The sequence below is a fragment of the Microcaecilia unicolor genome, unplaced genomic scaffold, assembly GCF_901765095.1.
Source record: "Microcaecilia unicolor unplaced genomic scaffold, aMicUni1.1, whole genome shotgun sequence".
NCBI classification, from domain to species: domain Eukaryota; kingdom Metazoa; phylum Chordata; class Amphibia; order Gymnophiona; family Siphonopidae; genus Microcaecilia; species Microcaecilia unicolor.
The window spans coordinates 43,720-62,896 of NW_021963440.1; the positions used below are offsets into that span (position 1 = coordinate 43,720).

General features: G+C 48.3%; 1 protein-coding gene across 1 annotated transcript in view; it reads right to left on the reverse strand.

Moving 5' to 3' along the window:
• The window catches only part of LOC115459324 (leucine zipper putative tumor suppressor 2 homolog), a 33,437-nt gene extending 20,658 nt beyond the window's left edge, over positions 1 to 12,779 (reverse strand). Inside the window, exon 1 of the mRNA XM_030189167.1 lies at positions 12,267 to 12,779. Coding sequence (XP_030045027.1) covers positions 12,267 to 12,746 — 480 coding nt within the window. The 5' untranslated portion in view covers positions 12,747 to 12,779. The remainder of the gene's footprint in view (positions 1 to 12,266) is intronic.
• Positions 12,780 to 19,177: the final 6,398 nt, after the last annotated feature.

Below are 19,177 nucleotides of genomic sequence, written 5' to 3' on the forward strand. Positions count from 1 at the left end.
GCTGCATGGGGTGTGGGGTTACAGAGGGAGAAATTCTGTGGTTGGGGCGGGAGGGAGAGATGCTGAATGGTTTTGGGGAGGGAGGATTGTTAGAGATGGGGTGAGGTGGGATGGGGAGAGAGGAAGGCATGTTGGACATAGGGGTGATGGGGATGGAGGGGAGGGAGAGGTGAATAGGGAGAGAGAGGGAGAAGTGTTGGACATGAACAGTGGGAGAAAGGGAGGAGGGAAGAGAGGTTGGACATTGGGGTGGAGGAGAAGAATGGAGAGATATGCATAGGAGGGGAAAGAGGAAGATGTTGGATCCAGGGACAGAAAAGAGTGAGGGAAAGATGTTGGATCCAGGGACAGAAAGGAGGAAAAGATCCCAGACAATTGGAGGGAAGGAAGAGAGCGGGAGAAATGCTGGAGGGGGTAGGAAGGAAGAGAGAGGGAGAAATGCTGGAGGGGCAGGAAGGAAGAGAGAAGGGATTGGAAGATGCTGAGAAGGAGTGGAAGGGACAGGGAGATGTCAGGCTACAAGGGTGGGGAGGGGAGAAAGACGGAGCAGGGCCAGAAGAGTGGAGGAAGATGCTGAAAATGGTGAAACTATGTGGGAGAGGCCAAACTGGGGGGGGGGGGGGGGGGGGCTGGCAAGGAAATGAATGAGAGGAGGATAGTGATTACAGGGGGTAGAAATATGTTACGCAGAATTGATTAAAGATGAAAGAGAATGGAAGGCTGCGGGAAGGAGCAAGATGGGAAATACGAGAGCTAGTGGGTGAGAGAAGATGGAATTTGATAGGTAGCTGAAAAGTAAAAAAAGAGAGGGATGAGAAAGAGGGTGAAAACTGAGGAATCAGAGGGGCAGTAAAGAGCTAAAGAAGAAAGATCAGTATGTCAAAGATAGGTGTAGTGAGGGAACGGAACAAGACAGGAGGAAGGAGAAAAGACATATGGACAGCAGATGCTTGAAGGAGAATTAGCAGAAGACAGACAGAAAAGAAGAAAAGAGAATGTGGAACCAACATGATGGAAAAATAAAATGTCCAGACAACAAAGGTAGAAAAAAACTTTTTTTATTTTGAATGCATTAAGTGGAATATGTTAGCTTTGAGAAATGTGCATAGCAAATGTCCTTGTATTGTGTTCATTAGTAGGGAAATGCATTTCTGTTTTTATTTCTCTAGTATTGCAGTATATGCGAAGTATCACTTCTTGGGGTTCCCAGTTCAAATTTTTGTGATCCCTTTTTTCTGTATTTGGAAAATTTCAGAAAACCTTGAACATGCAGAACTTAGTAACTATCCTTGACCCAATACCACTGGCTTGCCAATCTATACAGTCAACAACAAGAGTCACAATTTAAAAGTAACATTTATTACAAATGAGTAAATCTTCCTGATTAATTGTTGAAATAGCCATTAACTCACTAAGAATGTCTCATTACACACTGACTTTCAATTTAATTCTTATGAAAGGCATAAGGTATTTGAATTACATTTAGAAAGGAAGAAATCCTAAGTTCATGTTAACAGTAGCCATGCAGAATTCCAGGGCACAGTCATTTCTTGCACCACCCTGGTTTAAAGTTCAAAGGTCAACACTACCTCCCTCCCAGGATGGGATTAAAGAATAGGCAAACAAGGCATATGCCTAGGGCCCAAATGTTTAGGAGGAGCCCTCACAGATGTGCTAATTCAGTGCTTTTTCCAAGACAGATATCTGCCATGGAAAGTCAGCTCCTGGCAGAAAGAAGAGTGGCAGACCCAAAACAACATTTGCCCACAAAGGCCCGTCTATTCTCCCTGTCTTCTGCGCAGAAGGAGTCAGCGAGCAGTACTTCTTATTACGTGGGACCTGACAGGAGTTTTAAAATGTATTTGTATTACCGTGAGGAACTCAATGCATTTAGGGGCCCTTTTACTAAGCCGTGGCATAAAGTGACCTGTGGCAGTGCGAGCGAACCTTTTGGGTGCGCGCTGGGCCAGTTTTTGCTGCGTCCTGGAAAAAGGGCCTTTTTTTAAGGGCTGGAAAATGGACTTGTGGTAAAATGAGAAACCAGCGCGTATCCATTTTCGGCCTAGGACCTTACCGCCACCCACTGACTTAGCGGTAAGGTATCACGCGCTACCTGGGCAGCAGGCATGCAGCGCGCGTCCACTGCCGTTAACCGCCGGGCAAGCGCCACGTGGTAAAAAATAGAAAATATATTTCTACCACGTGTTTTCGGCGCACGACAAATTCAGAATTACCACCTGCGGCACGCAGTAGCCAGGCAGTAATGCAGATTTGGCACACGCTGGACATGCAATGGCCCATATGCGCCTTTGTAAAAGGTAAAATTATGTATAATCATACCTGATAATTTTCTTTCCATTAATCATAGCTGATCAATCCATAGACTGGTGGGTTGTGTCCATCTACCAGCAGGTGGAGATAGAGAGCAAACTTTTGCCTCCCTATATGTGGTCATGTGCTGCCGGAAACTCCTCAGTATGTCGATATCAAAGCTCCATCCGCAGGACTCAGCACTTACAGAATTACACCCACGAAGGGACACTCTGCCCAGCTCACCACCGCCGAAACGGGGGAGGGGAATTAACCCAGCTCATCCCCACACAAGTGGGGGAGGGGAATCCGTCCAGCTCATCCCCGCGGAGCGGGGGAGGGACACCACACCCGCCGATGCGGGGGGATCTGGCTTATCCTGCAACCGCAACCGCGGGAGGAGCTGACTGACCCTAACACCGCCGAAGCGGGAGGGGTACAAAGCTGCCCTACAGCCGCACGAAGCGGGAGGGAGTGCCGGCAGAATTTATGTCTCAATCCAGCCCCGTAAAACGGAGGGGAGAGGAATGCAGCAGCTCACTGTAACACAAACTCGTCTCAACTCTTGAAGAATCCAAGTGAAAGAACTTGAACACGAAGTCTTTCTGAAATAACTGAAGACTAAACTTGAACCTGAAATGCAACCAGAATAAAAACAGATATCTGGGAGGGGCTATGGATTGATCAGCTATGATTAATGGAAAGAAAATTATCAGGTATGATTATACATAATTTTACCTTCCATATCATCAAGCTGATCAATCCATAGACTGGTGGGATGTACCGAAGCAGTACTCACCCAGGGCGGGACATTGAAATCCCTGACCTCAACACTGAAGCTCCAAACCGGGCCTCCGCCCGTGCAGCCACAGTCAAACGGTAATGCTTGGAGAATGTATGAGCCGAAGCCCAAGTTGCCGCCTTGCATATCTCTTCCAAGGAGACGGATCCGGCCTCTGCCATCGAGGCCGCCTGAGCTCTCGTGGAGTGAGCCTTCAGCTGGATAGGCGGCACCTTCCCCGCGGCCACATAAGCCGCTGCAATGGCTTCCTTGACCCATCTTGCCACTGTAGGCTTAGCAGCCTGCAGACCCTTACGAGGACCTGCAAACAGGACAAACAGATGATCCGATTTCCGGAAATCATTGGTCACTTCCAAGTATCTGAAGATGACTCGTCTCACATCCAGATATTTAAGAGCAGAGTACTCCTCTGGGTAGTCCTCCCTACGAAAGGAAGGGAGACAGAGCTGCTGATTCACATGGAAGCGAGAAACAATCTTGGGCAGGAAGGAAGGCACTGTGCGAATAGTCACTCCTGCCTCAGTGAACTGCAGAAAAGGCTCTCGACATGAGAGCGCCTGGAGCTCGGAAACTCTTCTGGCTGAAGTGATAGCCACCAAAAAGACTGCTTTCAACGTCAGGTCTTTCAGAGATGCCCTCGACAAGGGTTCAAAAGGCGGCTTCTGCAATGCTCTTAGCACCAGGTTGAGATTCCACGCAGGCACCACTGAGTGCAGAGGAGGGCGCAGGTGATTAACTCCCTTGAGAAAGCGCACCACATCTGGCTGCGAAGCCAGGGAAGCACCCTTCAGGCGGCCCCTGAAGCAAGCCAGAGCCGCTACCTGGACTTTAAGGGAACTGAGCGACAGGCCTTTCTCCAGACCTTCTTGCAGGAACGCCAACACTGAAGAAATTGGAGCAGTGAAGGGAGAAAGTGAGCCTGCTTCACACCATGCTGCAAAGATACGCCAAACCCTGGCGTAAGCAGTAGAAGTAGAGCGTTTCCTCGCTCTCAGCATAGTGGCGATGACCTTGTCTGAGAAGCCCTTCTTCCTCAGACGCTGCCGCTCAATAGCCAGGCCGTAAGACCAAAGGGAGAGGGATCCTCCATCACCACGGGACCCTGATGTAACCGGCCCTGCTCCACTGACAGCCGCAGAGGATCGTCGACTGAGAGCCTGATCAAGTCCGCATACCAGGGACGTCTGGGCCAATCCGGACCCACCAGGATTACCCTGCCGGGATGCTTTGCCACCCGGTCTAGCACCCTGCCCAACATGGGCCAGGGCGGGAACACATAGAGGAGCTCTTGTGTCGGCCACTGTTGGAGAAGAGCATCTACTCCCAGGGATCAAGGGTCCCGTCCTCTGCTGAAAAAGCGCGGCACTTGGCAATTGGCCGATGACGCCATCAGATCTAGGCTCGGCTGGCCCCAGCGCTTCGTGATGTCCAAGAACGCCTGAGCAGATAGTTGCCACTCTCCGGGCTCCAAGGTATGGCGACTGAGAAAGTCCGCCTTGACATTCATGACTCCGGCAATGTGGGCCGCTGAAAGCTGCTCCAGGTTCGCTTCCGCCCACTGGCAAAGACTCATAGCCTCCTTGGCTAGAGGGGCGCTCTTGGTACCTCCCTGGCGGTTGATATAGGCCACAGCCGTGGCATTGTCCGACAGGACCCGTACAGGCTACAACACCAGTACCGGGATGAACTCCAATAACACCAACCGAATGGCTCTGAGTTCCAGGAGGTTGATAGACCACTTGCCTCTGCAGGAGACTAGAGCCCCTGCGCTGTCCTTCCCAAGCAGTGGGCTCCCCAGCCCATCAAAGAGGCGTCTGTCGTGACGACAATCCACTCCGGGGTCACCAGAGGCAATCCTGCAGACAACTTGTCTGTCTGCGTCCACCAGCTCAGCGCCTTGCGCACTGCTGGGTCCACGGGAAGGCGCACAGCATAATCCTCCGACATCGGAGTCCAGCGCAGCAGCAGAGATAGCTGTAGTGGTCTCATATGAGCCCTGGCCCAGGGCACTACTTCCATCGTGGCCGTCATAGAGCCCAACAGCTGCACGTAGTCCCAAGCCCGAATAGGAGAGGCTACTAGGAACTAGTCCACCTGAGCCTGAAGCTTGACAATCCGATTGTCTGGCAGGAACACTCTGCCCACTTGGGTGTCGAATCGAACTCCCAGATACTCCAGGGACTGAGTCGGGCGCAGCTGGCTCTTCTTCCAGTTGATGATCCATCCCAGGGAGCTCACAAGAGCAACTACCCGGTCCATAGCTTTGCCGCACTCTGCATAAGAGGGGGCTCGGATCAACCAGTCGTCCAGATAAGGATGGACTTGTACTCCTTCCTTTAGCAGGAAGGCCGCTATGACCCCCATTACTTTGGAAAAGGTCCGCGGAGCAGTAGCCAACCCGAAAGGGAGGGCTCTGAACTGGAAGTGTCGTCTCAGGACTGTAAAACGCAGAAAGCGTTGGAGAGGAGGCCAGATGGGAATATGCAGGTACGCTTCCTTGATGTCCAAGGAAGCCAAGAACTCTCCTGCCTTAACTGCCGCTATAACAGAGCGGAGAGTCTCCATGCGAAAGTGCCTCACTTTCCAGGCCCGATTGACCCCTTTGAGGTCGAGGATAGGCCGGACAGAACCTCCTTTCTTTGGAACCACAAAGTAAATGGAGTAACGTCCCTTGCCAATCTGATTTTTTGGCACCGGAACGACCGCACCCAGGCGGATCAGGTTGTCCAAGGTCTGCTGCACTGCCACAGCTTGACCGGAGACTTGCAGGGCGAGAGTACAAACCCGTCTCTTAAGGGTTGGCAGAACTCTAGCTTGTAGCCGTCTCTGATGACTTCCAGCACCCACGCGTCTGAAGTTATAGAGGTCCACTCGCCCAGAAACGAGGACAGCCGTCCTCCAATCTGCACTGGGACGTGGACCAAGGCCCCGTCATTGGGTACGAGACCCTGGGGGAGGACCGGAGGGAGCACCTCCGGGACGGCGGTCTCTGCGAAAGGAATGCTGCTTGGGGGAGAAATTCCTCTTGAAGGAAGAGGGGGCAGAGGAACCCGACTTGCCCGGGCGGTACCGACGGGCTTCCAGCAACCGTCCTCTGGAGGTACCGGGACGAGTACTAGCCCGAGCCCTGACCTCTGGTAATTTCTTGCCCTTAGACGTGCCGAGATCGGTCACGATTTTGTCCAGCTCGACCCCAAAGAGCAGCTTGCCTTTAAAAGGCAATCTAGCCAGGCGGGATTTAGAGGCGTGGTCAGCAGACCAATGTTTCAGCCAAAGCCACCGCCGCGCAGAGACTGTCTGAGCCATGCCTTTAGCTGAGGCTCTCAAGACATCATACAGCAAGTCTGCCAAATAGGCTAAGCCCGATTCCAGGGCCGGCCAATCAGCCCTCAAGGAAAGATCCGAGGGGGAAGCCCGCTGCACCATAGTCAGGCACGCCCTGGCCACATAGGAGCCGCAAACTGAGGCCTGCAAACTTAAAGCAGCTGCCTCAAAGGACGACCTTAAGGCCGCCTCCAATCTTCTGTCTTGGGCGTCCTTTAGGGCCGTGCCACCTTCCACCGGCAACGCCGTTTTCTTAGTCACCGCAGTGATTAAAGAATCCACGGTAGGCCACAGATAGGCCTCACGTTCACTCACAGCCAAAGGATAGAGGCGGGACATAGCCCTAGCCACTTTAAGGCTCGTTTCCGGGACATCCCATTGAGCCGCAATTAAGGAGTGCATGGCATCATGCACGTGGAAGGATCTAGGCGGGCGCTTCGTCCCCAGCATAATGGCAGAGCCAACAGGGGCTGAGGGAGAGACGTCCTCCGGAGAGGAAATCTTCAAAGTGTCCATGGCCTGTAAAAACAGGTTGGGCAAATCCTCTGGGCTAAAAAGCCGCGCTGCAGAGGGGTCATCCGCTCCATCCGAGCGGGGATCTATCTCCTCCAAGGAATCCGCAAAGGACCGTTGGGAGACCTCAGACACGCTGCCCTCATCTACATCGGAGGAGACAAAGTCCTCCAAGGCCTGGAAATCAACCCGAGGGCGTTTACCTCTGGGAACCTCAACCTCTTTATCAGAAGAGGGAGCAGGGGCAGCGTTTTGCATGAGGAAAGCCTGATGCAGCAGCAAAACAAACTCGGGGGAGAAACCCCCCAGACTGTGCACTTCCGCAGCCTGGGCAACAGCCCTAGACGCACTCTCAACCGGCGCTCGCAATAGCGGGGGAGAGACATGCTGCGCATCCAAAATGGCGTCCGGCGCGAAACTCCGCAAAGGAGCCGCGCGGGAAGAACGGCGCTTAACTTTAGCCGCTTGTGCCGTCGTCCAAATTAAGGGCGTTCATGGCATTAATGTCTCCAACCTCAAGGGCGGCCCACGAAGAAGCCGTCCGAGCCGCGTGGCCGGCCAAGATGGCGGAGGCGAGGAGCGGGGGATGGGCGTTTATGGCGGGAAAAAACCGCCACGCCGGAGGAACGACCGGGACATTCATCGGCCACTAAACTGTCACCCATCAAGGGCGAATCAGGTTGTAAAACCCCCGCATCCCCTCTAGAAGCGCTCCAGCGATCCGGGGAGCGACCCTTTGCGCCCTCGCCCTCCGACGCCATATGCCACGAGGAGAAGAATCGGGGAACCCCCTGCCCGCTATAAAAAGGTAAAATTACCTGCTTGCCGCTCCGAGCTGTAACGAACTGGTGTCCCAGTGAGTAGCTGCAATGAACGTTTAAAGAAACGTCGAATTAACGCCTTTAAAGACGTTTAAAATTTTTTTTTTTTTTTTTTTTAAACGGAGCCAGCGGGAGGGGGGAGAAAAGGAGGGACCTGGCACCACCAGGTTTGCACTTGCTCAAAAGAGCCCTCAACCCCAGGCCTCAACAAAACCTAAGGATTAGGCTTGGAGGCCTAGCCAGAGCTGCTGCTGTGTGTGACCACCACCTGCTGAGATAGAGAACATACTGGGGAGTTTCCGGCAGCACATGACCACATATAGGGAGGCAAAAGTTTGCTCTCTATCTCCACCTGCTGGTAGATGGACACAACCCACCAGTCTATGGATTGATCAGCTTGATGATATGGAAGGGCCTCTTATCGTGCACAAAATTTTATGCTTGGTGCACCAAACTGCATGCAGGTGTTATAGAACAATGACAGCTGCATGTGTAACTTAATAGATTAAATAGCTGCTAATTGGTATTAATGACCAATTGTTGGCTATACGGTCCTAATTGGGGCTAATTAACAGTAGCAGCAGCAAAACACAGCAGAGATAACCAGTGCGGAGCCAAAAAAGGAGACTCTTGACAAACTTTAATTAATAAAAATAAGTGGCAAATAACAGGGACTTGACATGGGTCGTATTTCGGCTAGACTGCCTGCGTCAGGAGTTCACAATACATAAGTCGAAACGTGCATGTGTCACATGCACGAAGTTGTGTTTAGCTCACAAAGCATAGCAGTAAACCTGTTGGGGAAATATTAAAAAAAAAAAAAAACCTCTCCCCCAAGCAGAGAAATAGAGTCACCCCTTCCTACAGTCATTCAGGAACAAGGCTGCACTCCATTCTGCTCTGCTAATGACATTCAAATCCTCTAGAGTTACTGATCCCTCTGCCCCTCTCTCCATGCTCAATACCTGTCGTCTTCTTCATGTCTCCACCTAGTTGAAAGACAACCGTTTGTTTCTTAATTCTTCCATATGTGAGGTCATAATTTTTCCCCAACTCCTCCACCCTTAATTAAGGGCTGCTCCCTTTCCTTCTCTGAGACTGTTAAAATCCTTGGTGTCACTTCTGATTCCGAACTCACTTTCTCGCCTCACATTAACGCTGTCATATGGTCTGCTTTCTTTGTGCTACACCATGTTCCTGCCCTTCATCCTGTCCTCAAGCAGCCCCTCCTTCTTTCTCTTCTTCTCTGTTATTTCACACCTAGACTACTGTAATTCTCTATTTGCTGGTCTTCCCTTATATTCTATTAAACGTCTTCAGCCGATACAGTCAACAGCAGTCAAGTTCTTACATCATTCCTACTGTTTTGATCTCGTCACTCTTCTTCTTCCATCTAGGACAGTGGCTCTCTGTCTCTGCTAGGATAAAATTTAAGATCTTATGCCTTGTCTTCAAGTCCCTCCTGCCCTCCATTCCTGTGATCCCTTATGTCCCTCTGCATCTCCTACGCTCCTCTGCTGCCAACCTCTTAACCGTGCCCTCTCTTCCTGCTTGACCATCTCTCGGTCAATCCTCCTTTAGTTTCCTTGGTCCTTTCCCTCTAGAGCTCGCTCCCACCTCATCTCCATCAAGTATTCCAGATTCAAATTTCTGCACAAAGCTCATCTGTTCTCTGAAGCCTTTGGATTACCCTGCTCTTAGTCTCCCCTCCCTGCTGTCTCCTCCCCCTCTTTCTTTTATTGTATTACTGTAAACCGCGCAGTAGCCAGCTTGGACCCTGTGTGGTACATCAAGCCTCTACAATAAATAAAATAAAATACATAAATAAATTCAGCAAAAAGTGGAGTCAGTCCAGCAGCATTTAACCTCTACAGAGAAGTGAGAGGAACAGTATCTATCAACAGTGTTTGGAAAATCCAGAGCGCGTAATTGCAAGGGGGTGTGGACTTAGGAGGGGGCACGGGCAGGTCAGGGGCATGCCCAACAGTTATGTGCATGGGCTATAGAATATTGGCATTTAAATCTTAACTGCCTTAGGTGCCAGAATTTACAACAGTCACAGAGCTAGCGGCAAGTGTTAAAATGCCTAAAGTTAAGCGCATAAATGCGCATAACATTGCTTTTGACTCGTAACCACTTGTAAACACTCGCCTCCACCTAACCTCCTCTCCTCCTTCCTGTACACATTAATTGATTTGATTTGCTTACTTTATTTATTTTTTGTCTATTAGATTGTAAGCTCTTTGAGCAGGGACTGTCTTTTCATGTATGGTGTACAGCGCTGCGTATGCCTTTTAGCGCTATAGAAGTGATAAATAGTAGTAGTAGTAGTAGTAGTCTCTTGTAACCAGAGCTAATATTGTGATGTCATAATGCCTCAGGCCACCAATAAGAGCCAACCTCATCAGTGATGTCACAATGGCTTGATTGTCCTATACTTGGCTCACTTTTATTACATAGCTCTTTGAGCAGGGACTGTCTTTCTTCTATGTTTGTGCAGCGCTGCGTACGCCTTGTAGTGCTATAGAAATGCTAAATAGTAGTAGTACTTGCACTAATATTCTATTGCTTTTACAGAATCTGCACTTAGGCGCATCATCCAGCCTCTTAACTCTAGGCGACCTACAGAGAATTAACCCCTTATTTGCCTAGGGCCCATCAAAGAGTTAATCCTGCTCTGCCCCCTTCCAAAGAAACCAGTACATGGCCAACCACAGACAGCTAAGACAGTACACACATAATCATCTCCTTTCTTACTTTAGTTCTCCTGAGTCCTTTTTATGCTTTTAATCCAGTCTGCTGGCTCTAAGTTTTTTTGTCTAAATCCTCTAATCTAACTCCTTGATCTGCTTTGCTCTGCAGACTGTCTCTCCTTCCTGGTGAGTATTACCTGCTGACTCTGTGGCTGGGTCTCTGTCTGGTAAGCATCTGGTTTACACTATTGACCCTGTGCCTCAGAAAGGAAACAAATTCCCTGTAGATACTAAAGGGAGAAACTTCCCTTCATTCTACACCTGGCTGCCATAGTACTTTTCCTCTTTCCGCTAATTAAGGGAATCAGGGATGGAGGGTTGGGGTGGGTGGGAAGGGAGGAGAGCACAGATTCTCTAGTTCTTTATGAAACCCTCCACTCTAGTATGTACCTTCATTCATAGATGCAGTAGATCAGGTTATAAAAAAAAAAAACCACAGAACACTAATACGAACCCCCACCCCCCTCCCGAGGGCCTGATAGTCAAAGGGGGTTAAATGGGTAGTAGAGGCTCCTGCCAACTTAACCACGCTGAACAGGCTAGGTGGGAATATTCAGAGGCGCTTAAGCTTAACTATGCAGTGCCGCTGAATATCGCCTCTCAACGCCATCCCATTCAGTGGCAGGGGTGGAGAAGGGATTTATCTGGGTGAACAGCCCGCACTACTCTTGGGGGGAAATGCTCAAAGCAAAATTTGCACAGAATTCCCCACCTCCACAGACTGCGCAGAATTCTGCCTTTCCCATGCAGAATTCTATGCAGTCTGCCTTTTCAGGCAGAGAAGCACAGATACTGGCAACCAGAAAGTTACTCCCACCTTTCCTACATAATCACCGGTCCAACACATAGGAGGAGGAGCTGCATATCAGGCTTGTTCCTCCTTTGTTGTGTTGATTCCTTTAAGTCACATGGCTGTATGGAGGCCCATGTGGCTCAAAGGAACCGTCAGGCCCGGGATGGCGAAGAGCAGAAAGCAGCCAGATGTATGCCTCTGCAGCTCCTCCTCCTACCATGCTGGACCGGTGAGAGTGCGGGGAGGGGGGGGGGGGTGGTCTGAAAAAATGTATATGGAGAGTGGGTGCAGGGGGGGGGCTGGGAAAAAAGGCGAATGGAGTGTGGGTGCAGGGAGGAGAGCCAGAAAGAAAAGGTGAATGGAGTGTGGGTGAATGGAGGGAGGTTGGAAAAAATATGGCTGGTCTGTGTGCGGGGGGTGGGCTGGAAAAAAGGTAGATGGAGTGTGGATGCAGGGAGTGGGGGGGCTGCAAAACAAATGTGGATAAGGTGTGTGTACCATGGGAATGGGGTGGAGGTTTGCATCAAAGGTCATGGGAAACTGCAGTGGGGGTGGGTATTACATGCCTGGAGGAGATGCCAGCCCTTATAATAGGGGAATTCTGCACAAAAATTTACAAATAAAGTGTGCAGAATTCCTCCTGGAGTAATATACAGTCTGCTAACCAGGTAAGTATGCATATAAAGTTAGGACACCAATAAGGCTGTCCTAACTTTAATCGGGCACCAGTCTGAATACCAGCTAATGTCCAGATAACATTCAGGTAGCTGCGTAGACTCAGATATTCAATGCTGGTGCCCGGACATAGCCTGGCATTGAATATCCAGGTTTAATTCAGATTGCAACTGTCAGTAGATCAAAAACTGCAGACTGCCACGGGTTGGTTATTGGGCCCCAATTGTACAAAATTATCACCTATTTTCAGTTTAGTACTGAAACTGAATATTTACCTTTTCTAGTTTTCCAGAAACTGGAATCAGCTTGGGCGGGGGGCCCTTGATATTTCCATTCAGGGACCTCTCTTCCCGGATATCGTCTGTATCGCTGCAAGGACTGCTAGGAGAAGCACTCTCATTCCACTCCCTTTTAGGATCTTCACTTACATAGGCATAGCTCCCACTGCCGCCTGAAACAGAGCATGGCTTTTTGCTGGGCAATCCATGACAGACGGGGTCTTGAGGAGCGTAGCCATTTTTTAGAAGCCCATCCTGCTGCCTGAAAAAACTCTGCACTTGGGCAGCCTTACGACACTTGACACCAAATTCAGTGACTTTATACTGCTTGTCATGGTACGGTCTTCCTGAGATAAGGCTGCTGACACTTCCCATGGCGGTCTGGGTGGCAGGTGACCTCACATTCGGATGGAGCTGGGTACTGACCACCTCTGAATTTTGATCAATTGACAAGGGAAGCGTCTGTACTATAGCCATGATACCGGTGGGTTATTTCGGTATATTCACACAGGCAACCTGAAAAAAAAGCAGAACAGAACAGGAATGAGAATCTACCTCTACTCTCACAGAAGAATACCCTGAAGATAACTCCAATGAGTCTCACTAGGCAGGAGGCTGCAAACAAATCACATCTCAAATTTTGTTTTGCACATAACCTTTTCTTTAACATTTGTCAGCTTATGGTATACAGCTGGAAGCATAAGTGGTCCCAGAATACTAAGCACACCAGTACTCCACTGCAAATCGTTAAATCATTTCTCCTTACACATACTCCATGTATAAATTAACTGCTCTGAAAATCCCAACTAGCCCTTTCGTGGGTCTCAACTTCAACCTGTAAAAGGAAGAGAGATTTAGTTTACACTCAGGACTAATGATATTCACCTGAAGCTCGGCAACTGCAAGTGGATTCTGAGAGGCTCCGGTATACTATTTCATAAACATGATTTATTTTATAAGCAGCCCAATTCCTCTTCCTTAGCCACAAAGAGTCGTTTCCTTTACCCCTTTTACTTCTGCCACCCCTGTACTGACATGAGCTGTTTGACTGTAGCCACCAGCCTAAATGCTATACACTGCCCTGAGTGAATTTCTTCAAAAGGCAGTAACTATAAATAAAACAAAACATAGAAAAGAAAATAAACACAATACCGTCAAAAGCTAATAAAAAATGTATCAAGTTAGTCCAATAAAAAAGGGTAACATCTTCTTCAGATCAAAATTTCTGATCTGAAGAAGGTGCTGCCTTCGAAATCTAAAAAAACATGTATTGTTAGTCCAATAATTAAAAAAAAAATCATCTTCTTTTCTTTTATTTCTATTTATCTTTAAACGTGGACTAACATGGCTACCACACCACTTTACTCCAAAAAGGCAGTAAGTAAATCCGTCTAGGTTACTCCATTTTGCAAACCATTCTACACAAAGTCTCGAGAAGACCGAGAAATTTTGCAAGAATACAAAAGAAAACAGTCACACAGCCAGCAAAGCAGAATTTAGGAGCCAAGCGATGGCGCATATAAGAACAGAGTGATGGATGTCTGGAACTAAAATCTGTAAGTTGAGATCAACTGGACATAGCTAATATGGCAAGAAGCTGCTTTGGGGAATATCAGAGTTCCACTTGTAAACCTTTTAACTGGATGGTCTTACAGACAAATGGGCTAACTCATTTTTCACAGCTGAGGTGGTTGGGCCCAGTTATCCATTTGGCCAATGGGGACAGCTCATTCAATCACAAGCAAAAATCTAAAAACTGCTCTCCCTCCTTCTACCCTCAATTCCCAAACACTCTCATACTCCCCAGGATGAAACTGGATAGACAGCATCACACATTTTGGCACATAAAATATCCATCACCGAGCCTTGGATGTGGATTTAAATTACTTAACTTTCCAAATTTGTGCTCAAGGTACACTGTTATTGTATCAGTACTAGGTTACAGACTGCTCTTTACTTCTATACTAGCTGTTAAGCCCGTAACAACAGGCTAGTTTTTTGCTTTCCTATGGCCTCCCCCCCCCCCCCCCCCCGTCCCTGTCCACCAACCCTGCTCTCTCCCCTGCCCTCCCCCCATGTCCAGCAACCCTCCTCTCCCCCCTTCCATCTGCTCCATCCATCCGTGTCCATCAACTGTTCTCTCCCCTACGCTCCATCCTCGGGCTCCCATCCACCGCGATTGTGACCTCCTGTGCTCTGCCGTCCCCGCCGCCGCCCCCCATCTTTCCGCCATCGTTGTGTCATCAGTTCTCCATCGCTGCGTCTGTTTCCCTCAGTTCCGCCCCCTCCATTCCTCCCTGCTCCCTCCTCCTCAGATTTCCACGCCCATGTCCAAGCCCTCCTCCCTACTGGGCTGTACTGCTGGTGGAAACGGGGCTTGGACTTCTACACTCTCAGCGTTCCGACTCTACTGCGCATTTGCGGGTGAGTCGGTCACTTGCCGTTTATATGTTTGATATGGATTTCCTTCCTGAAAGGGGGTCTGTGTTAACAGGTAACTCAGAATTCTAATGTATAACATGCATATAATCAGTTCTGGGTGACAAAGTGTAAAAATCAAGCATCAGACAATTTGCATGAACTTCTGGAAGAGTGAGGAGAGCAGGAAGGGGGACCTCGGCAAAGCACCAGAAGGGTGAGGCTATTTGCCCATAGCCACACCTTCATGCAGCAGCCCAGGGGGTCTGAAACCTCTTTTCAGGAGGTTCTTCTGGCTCATATTTCAGTGACGTCCATGATGCCAGCTGAAGTACAACCTGGAAGTATCATCTGACTTCTGCCACACATGAGCCTGGCTACTGAAGAACAGAGGCGTAGCTAGGTGGGGCCATGGGGGCTTGGCCCCCCAAATTGGCTCTGGGCCCCCAACCCCCGCCAGCTGAAGACTTCGTCCTGCCTGCCCTCTCTTCCACTCACGTCAGGCACGCTCCTTTTAGTGAAAGTGAGTTTCACTAAAAGGAGTGTGCTGGACATGAGGGGAAGAGAGAGCAGGGAAGGCAATGCGGAGGCTCTGGAGACCAGCACTGGACAAAGTCTTCAGTTGGCGGGGGTTGGGGGCCCTCGCCAGCCAAGGTATTTGTGGCGGTGGCACTTCAGCTGGTGGGGTTGGGGACCCCCACCAGGCAAGATGTTACAGCGGCGGCAGTGGTCAGAGGAACATAGTAACATAGTAGATGACGGCAGAAAAAGACCTGCACGGTCCATCCAGTCTGCCCAACAAGACAACATATGTGTAAACCTTACCTTGATTTGTACCTGCCTTATTCAGGGCACAGACTGTACAAGTCTGCGCAGCAGTACTTCCCGCCTCCCAACCACCAGTCCCACCTCCCATCACCGGCTTTGGCACAGACCGTATAAATCTGCTCTCCACTATCCTCGCCTCCCAACCACCAACCCCTCTTCCCCCACCTGCTCCAGTGGTGGAGGAGGCAGTGACCAAAATGTGCCCCCCCACCTTGGGCTCTGGCCCCCTCCCACCTTGAGGTCTGGCTACACCCCTGCTAACACTGAAAGCCAGGAGCATCCCAAGCTGGTATTGCACCCTGGTGACACGCCCCCTAGAGCCCTTGTCCCACCCACTGCAGGGGAGAGAATGGATAGGGAGTGATTTTTGCGCCCCCCCCCCCTGCCCTGTAGAACCCCACTGTCCACATAGGCTTTGGGTCAGCCCTGTTGAAAACAGAGTCTCGCTAACTAATTACTTCGAATCTACAAAATACCTTAACCTCCCCCCTCCCCGAACTGCAACCTGGCCTAGAGTACCGAACGGTTACTGTTCTCTCCTCTCAGGCTGCTTTTTCTTCTTTCCAAAAGAGATTATACGTAAGGGCTTGACAACGTCCGTCTGCGAGCAAAATAACTCTCCAAAAATTTAATGAAACAGGATCAGATCAGGCACAGGGTAAAACTGGTGAAGAGACAATCCAAAAATTAATCAAATCAGACCAGACCAAGAATTAAAAAAAACAAAAAAGGTCTCCAAAAACATGGTCCAACGTATTTCTAAGTATTTCTAAAAGAGAAGCAGCTCCAGCTGCAACAGCAATACTGAAACACAGCAGTTACCCAATTCCTCCTAACTGCCTATGTCCTCTCCTCTTTTCTCCAAGCTACACATATATCCACAGCAAGCACAGATACACATCCACAAACACAAATAAAACACAGACCGAAACATACTGAGGGGACAAAAACAATGCCATGAGGCATATTCTGCAAGTTTTCCTCACCACAGAAACAGAGAACATTATGGCATATAAAGACTTAATGGCTTATTCAGTCTGCTCATCCATATCATCTACTATCGTTTCCTCTCCCCTAGAGATCCTATGTGCTTGTTCTATGCTTTCTTGAAGACAGATACAATCTTTGTCTCTACCACTTTCACCAGGAGGCCATACCTCACATCCACTACCTTTTCCATAAAGTATTTCTTTAGATTACTCCTGAGTTTATCCCCTTTCAACTTTATCTTATGCCCACCCATTCCAGAGCTTCCTTTCAAATGAAAGAGACTTGATTTCTGTGCATTTATGCCATGGAGGTATTTAAATGTTCATGCTTAGGTGATTCATTTTTTTTATTTCATTTTTTGTTGTAAATTCAACTGTGAAACCTTGTGACTGAACCATGTAGTTTGCTACTGGCTGCTATGTTTACATCCTATTAATGGAGAAGCTCAGCAATACCTGTTGCCTTGAGATAGTAGCACCCTCTGGTTATACTATAAATCCATCCTTTGAAATCTGTTGACAGTGACATCTGATGTTTGATATATTATCTAACTCGGTTTCATTTTATTATTGTTTCGAAATCAACACGTTTGGGTACTGCTCCATTCGAACTGCTTCTCCCTTTTCCTCTCTCTGTCAGACACACACACACACGGAGACTACACAAACAGATGTACAAACACATACACACAAATATGCAACACATGAACACAAAGAAGCATGCATGCACAGAGGGGTTGGAAAGAATTCCATGGGCCATGCTCTGCATGCCTTCCCCACTTGTTTAAAATGGATGTGCATCAGTTTCTGATCATTTCTAATAGGGGGTAAGTACATAGTAAGTGACGGCAGATAAAGACCTGAATGGTCCATCCAGTCTGCTCAACAGTCACATTCATTATCAATTCAAGATTAAATCAACAACGAACATGGTAATATATACTTGATCACGGTCTTTCTTTGGTGTTTCTGGGACGTTGACCATAGAAGTCCACCCGGCTCTGTCCTTATGTTCCAACTACTGGAGTTGTCAAAGCCCATTCTAGCCTATCCAAATCCGTCTTGTAGGACAAAGACCGTAAAAGTCTGCCTGGCACTGTCCTCACATTCCGAACCACTGAAATTTCTGTCAAAGCTCTCTCCAGCCCATCCTAAACTGGATCGCCATATGTGGGACTCAGACCGTATAAGGCAGCCCAGAACCAGCCTTAGCTGATGCAGCCAAAGTTGCCATCTAAGCACCACTTGACATGCAAACGCAGCAACCCTTTAAGTTTTGTTTTTTTAAATCACCCAATTTCTAATTAGAGATCCTCTGTGTTCACCCCATGCCTTTTTGAATTCCGCCACGGTTTTTTTTTTTCACCACCTCCCTCGGGAGGTCATTCCAGGCATCTACCGCCCTCCTCTGTGAAAAAGATTTTTCTGAAATTACTCCTAAGTCTACCACCTCGCAACCTCAATTCACGTCCTCTAGTTTTACCACTTTCCCTTCTCTGGAAAATATTTGTTTCCATATTAATACCTTTCAAGTATTTAAACATCTCTATCATATCTCCTCTGTCCCTCCTCTCCTGCAAGGTATACATATTCAGGTCTTCCAGCCTCTTCTCATTTATCATAATTACATCCTTTTCTTAATCTTCCATGATTGTTACTTCTGAACTGTTTACTTCACAGACCTAGCCTGGCCGCAGTCCGATGTCAGCAGAGATTCTGACAATGATTAACACTGCAGCACCCTAATTTACCTGTCTTTATACAGTGCACATAGGCAAGTATGAACAAGTGTCAAAAGCTGATAACGCCATGTCAAGCAAGAAAAGAATTTTGTTGGTATGTGGCGTAGCCTGAAATGATCATACAATAAATTAGTAGCATGGATGGTTTATTAACAGATGCAACCTCCATCACTTCCAAAAAGGATGCCTTTACAATTCCTAAAAGAAATAAGCCCCTCCCCTGATGTTCAGTCAGCAGTAGCGAGTGTTTTACTGCCTTGCTGCTGGTGTTATTCCCAGATATTCAATGCCGGGTCCTGTCCAGGCTTTGGGCATTGAATATGGTTGTTTTTTTTTTTTTTTAGCTGGCTAACACATAGCCAGTTAATTCAATATTCAGCCATGGACCGCATGCTATTTAAGTGGTTTACTTATGTGCTGAGGAGACACTTAACCTGACTCCATCCCTGGAACGCTCCCAAGTTAGCCGCTTTTGAGTTCAATGCTAACTGGTCCTTTTCAGCAAGGATAACCGGTTAAGTGCTGCGGAAAATGTCCGGAGAGCCATGAACAAGCAATTTATTATTTATTTATTAGGATATATTTACCGCCTTTTTGAAGGAATTCACTCAAGGCGATATATGCGTTCTTGAATCCCACTGTTATCCAAAAACAAGTTTTGGTTCAAAGTGGCTTACATTTTACATTTTAGGTGGGAGTTACAAATATCTTTTTATCGTTATGACAAAGATCGTTATGTAGATATCTATAGAATGTTCGAGGGTAGTTCAGAAAAGGTAGGACTATCTGAAGAGGTTTATTGAAGTAGATTTGTAGAGGTAGGACGTTGATGGAGGTGGGATGTTGTTTTATCTGATTGTCTGATGAGTTTCGATGAGGTACGATTTTGTAGAGGTGAGATGTCACTCGCTTATGTTGTTTGAAGAGGTAG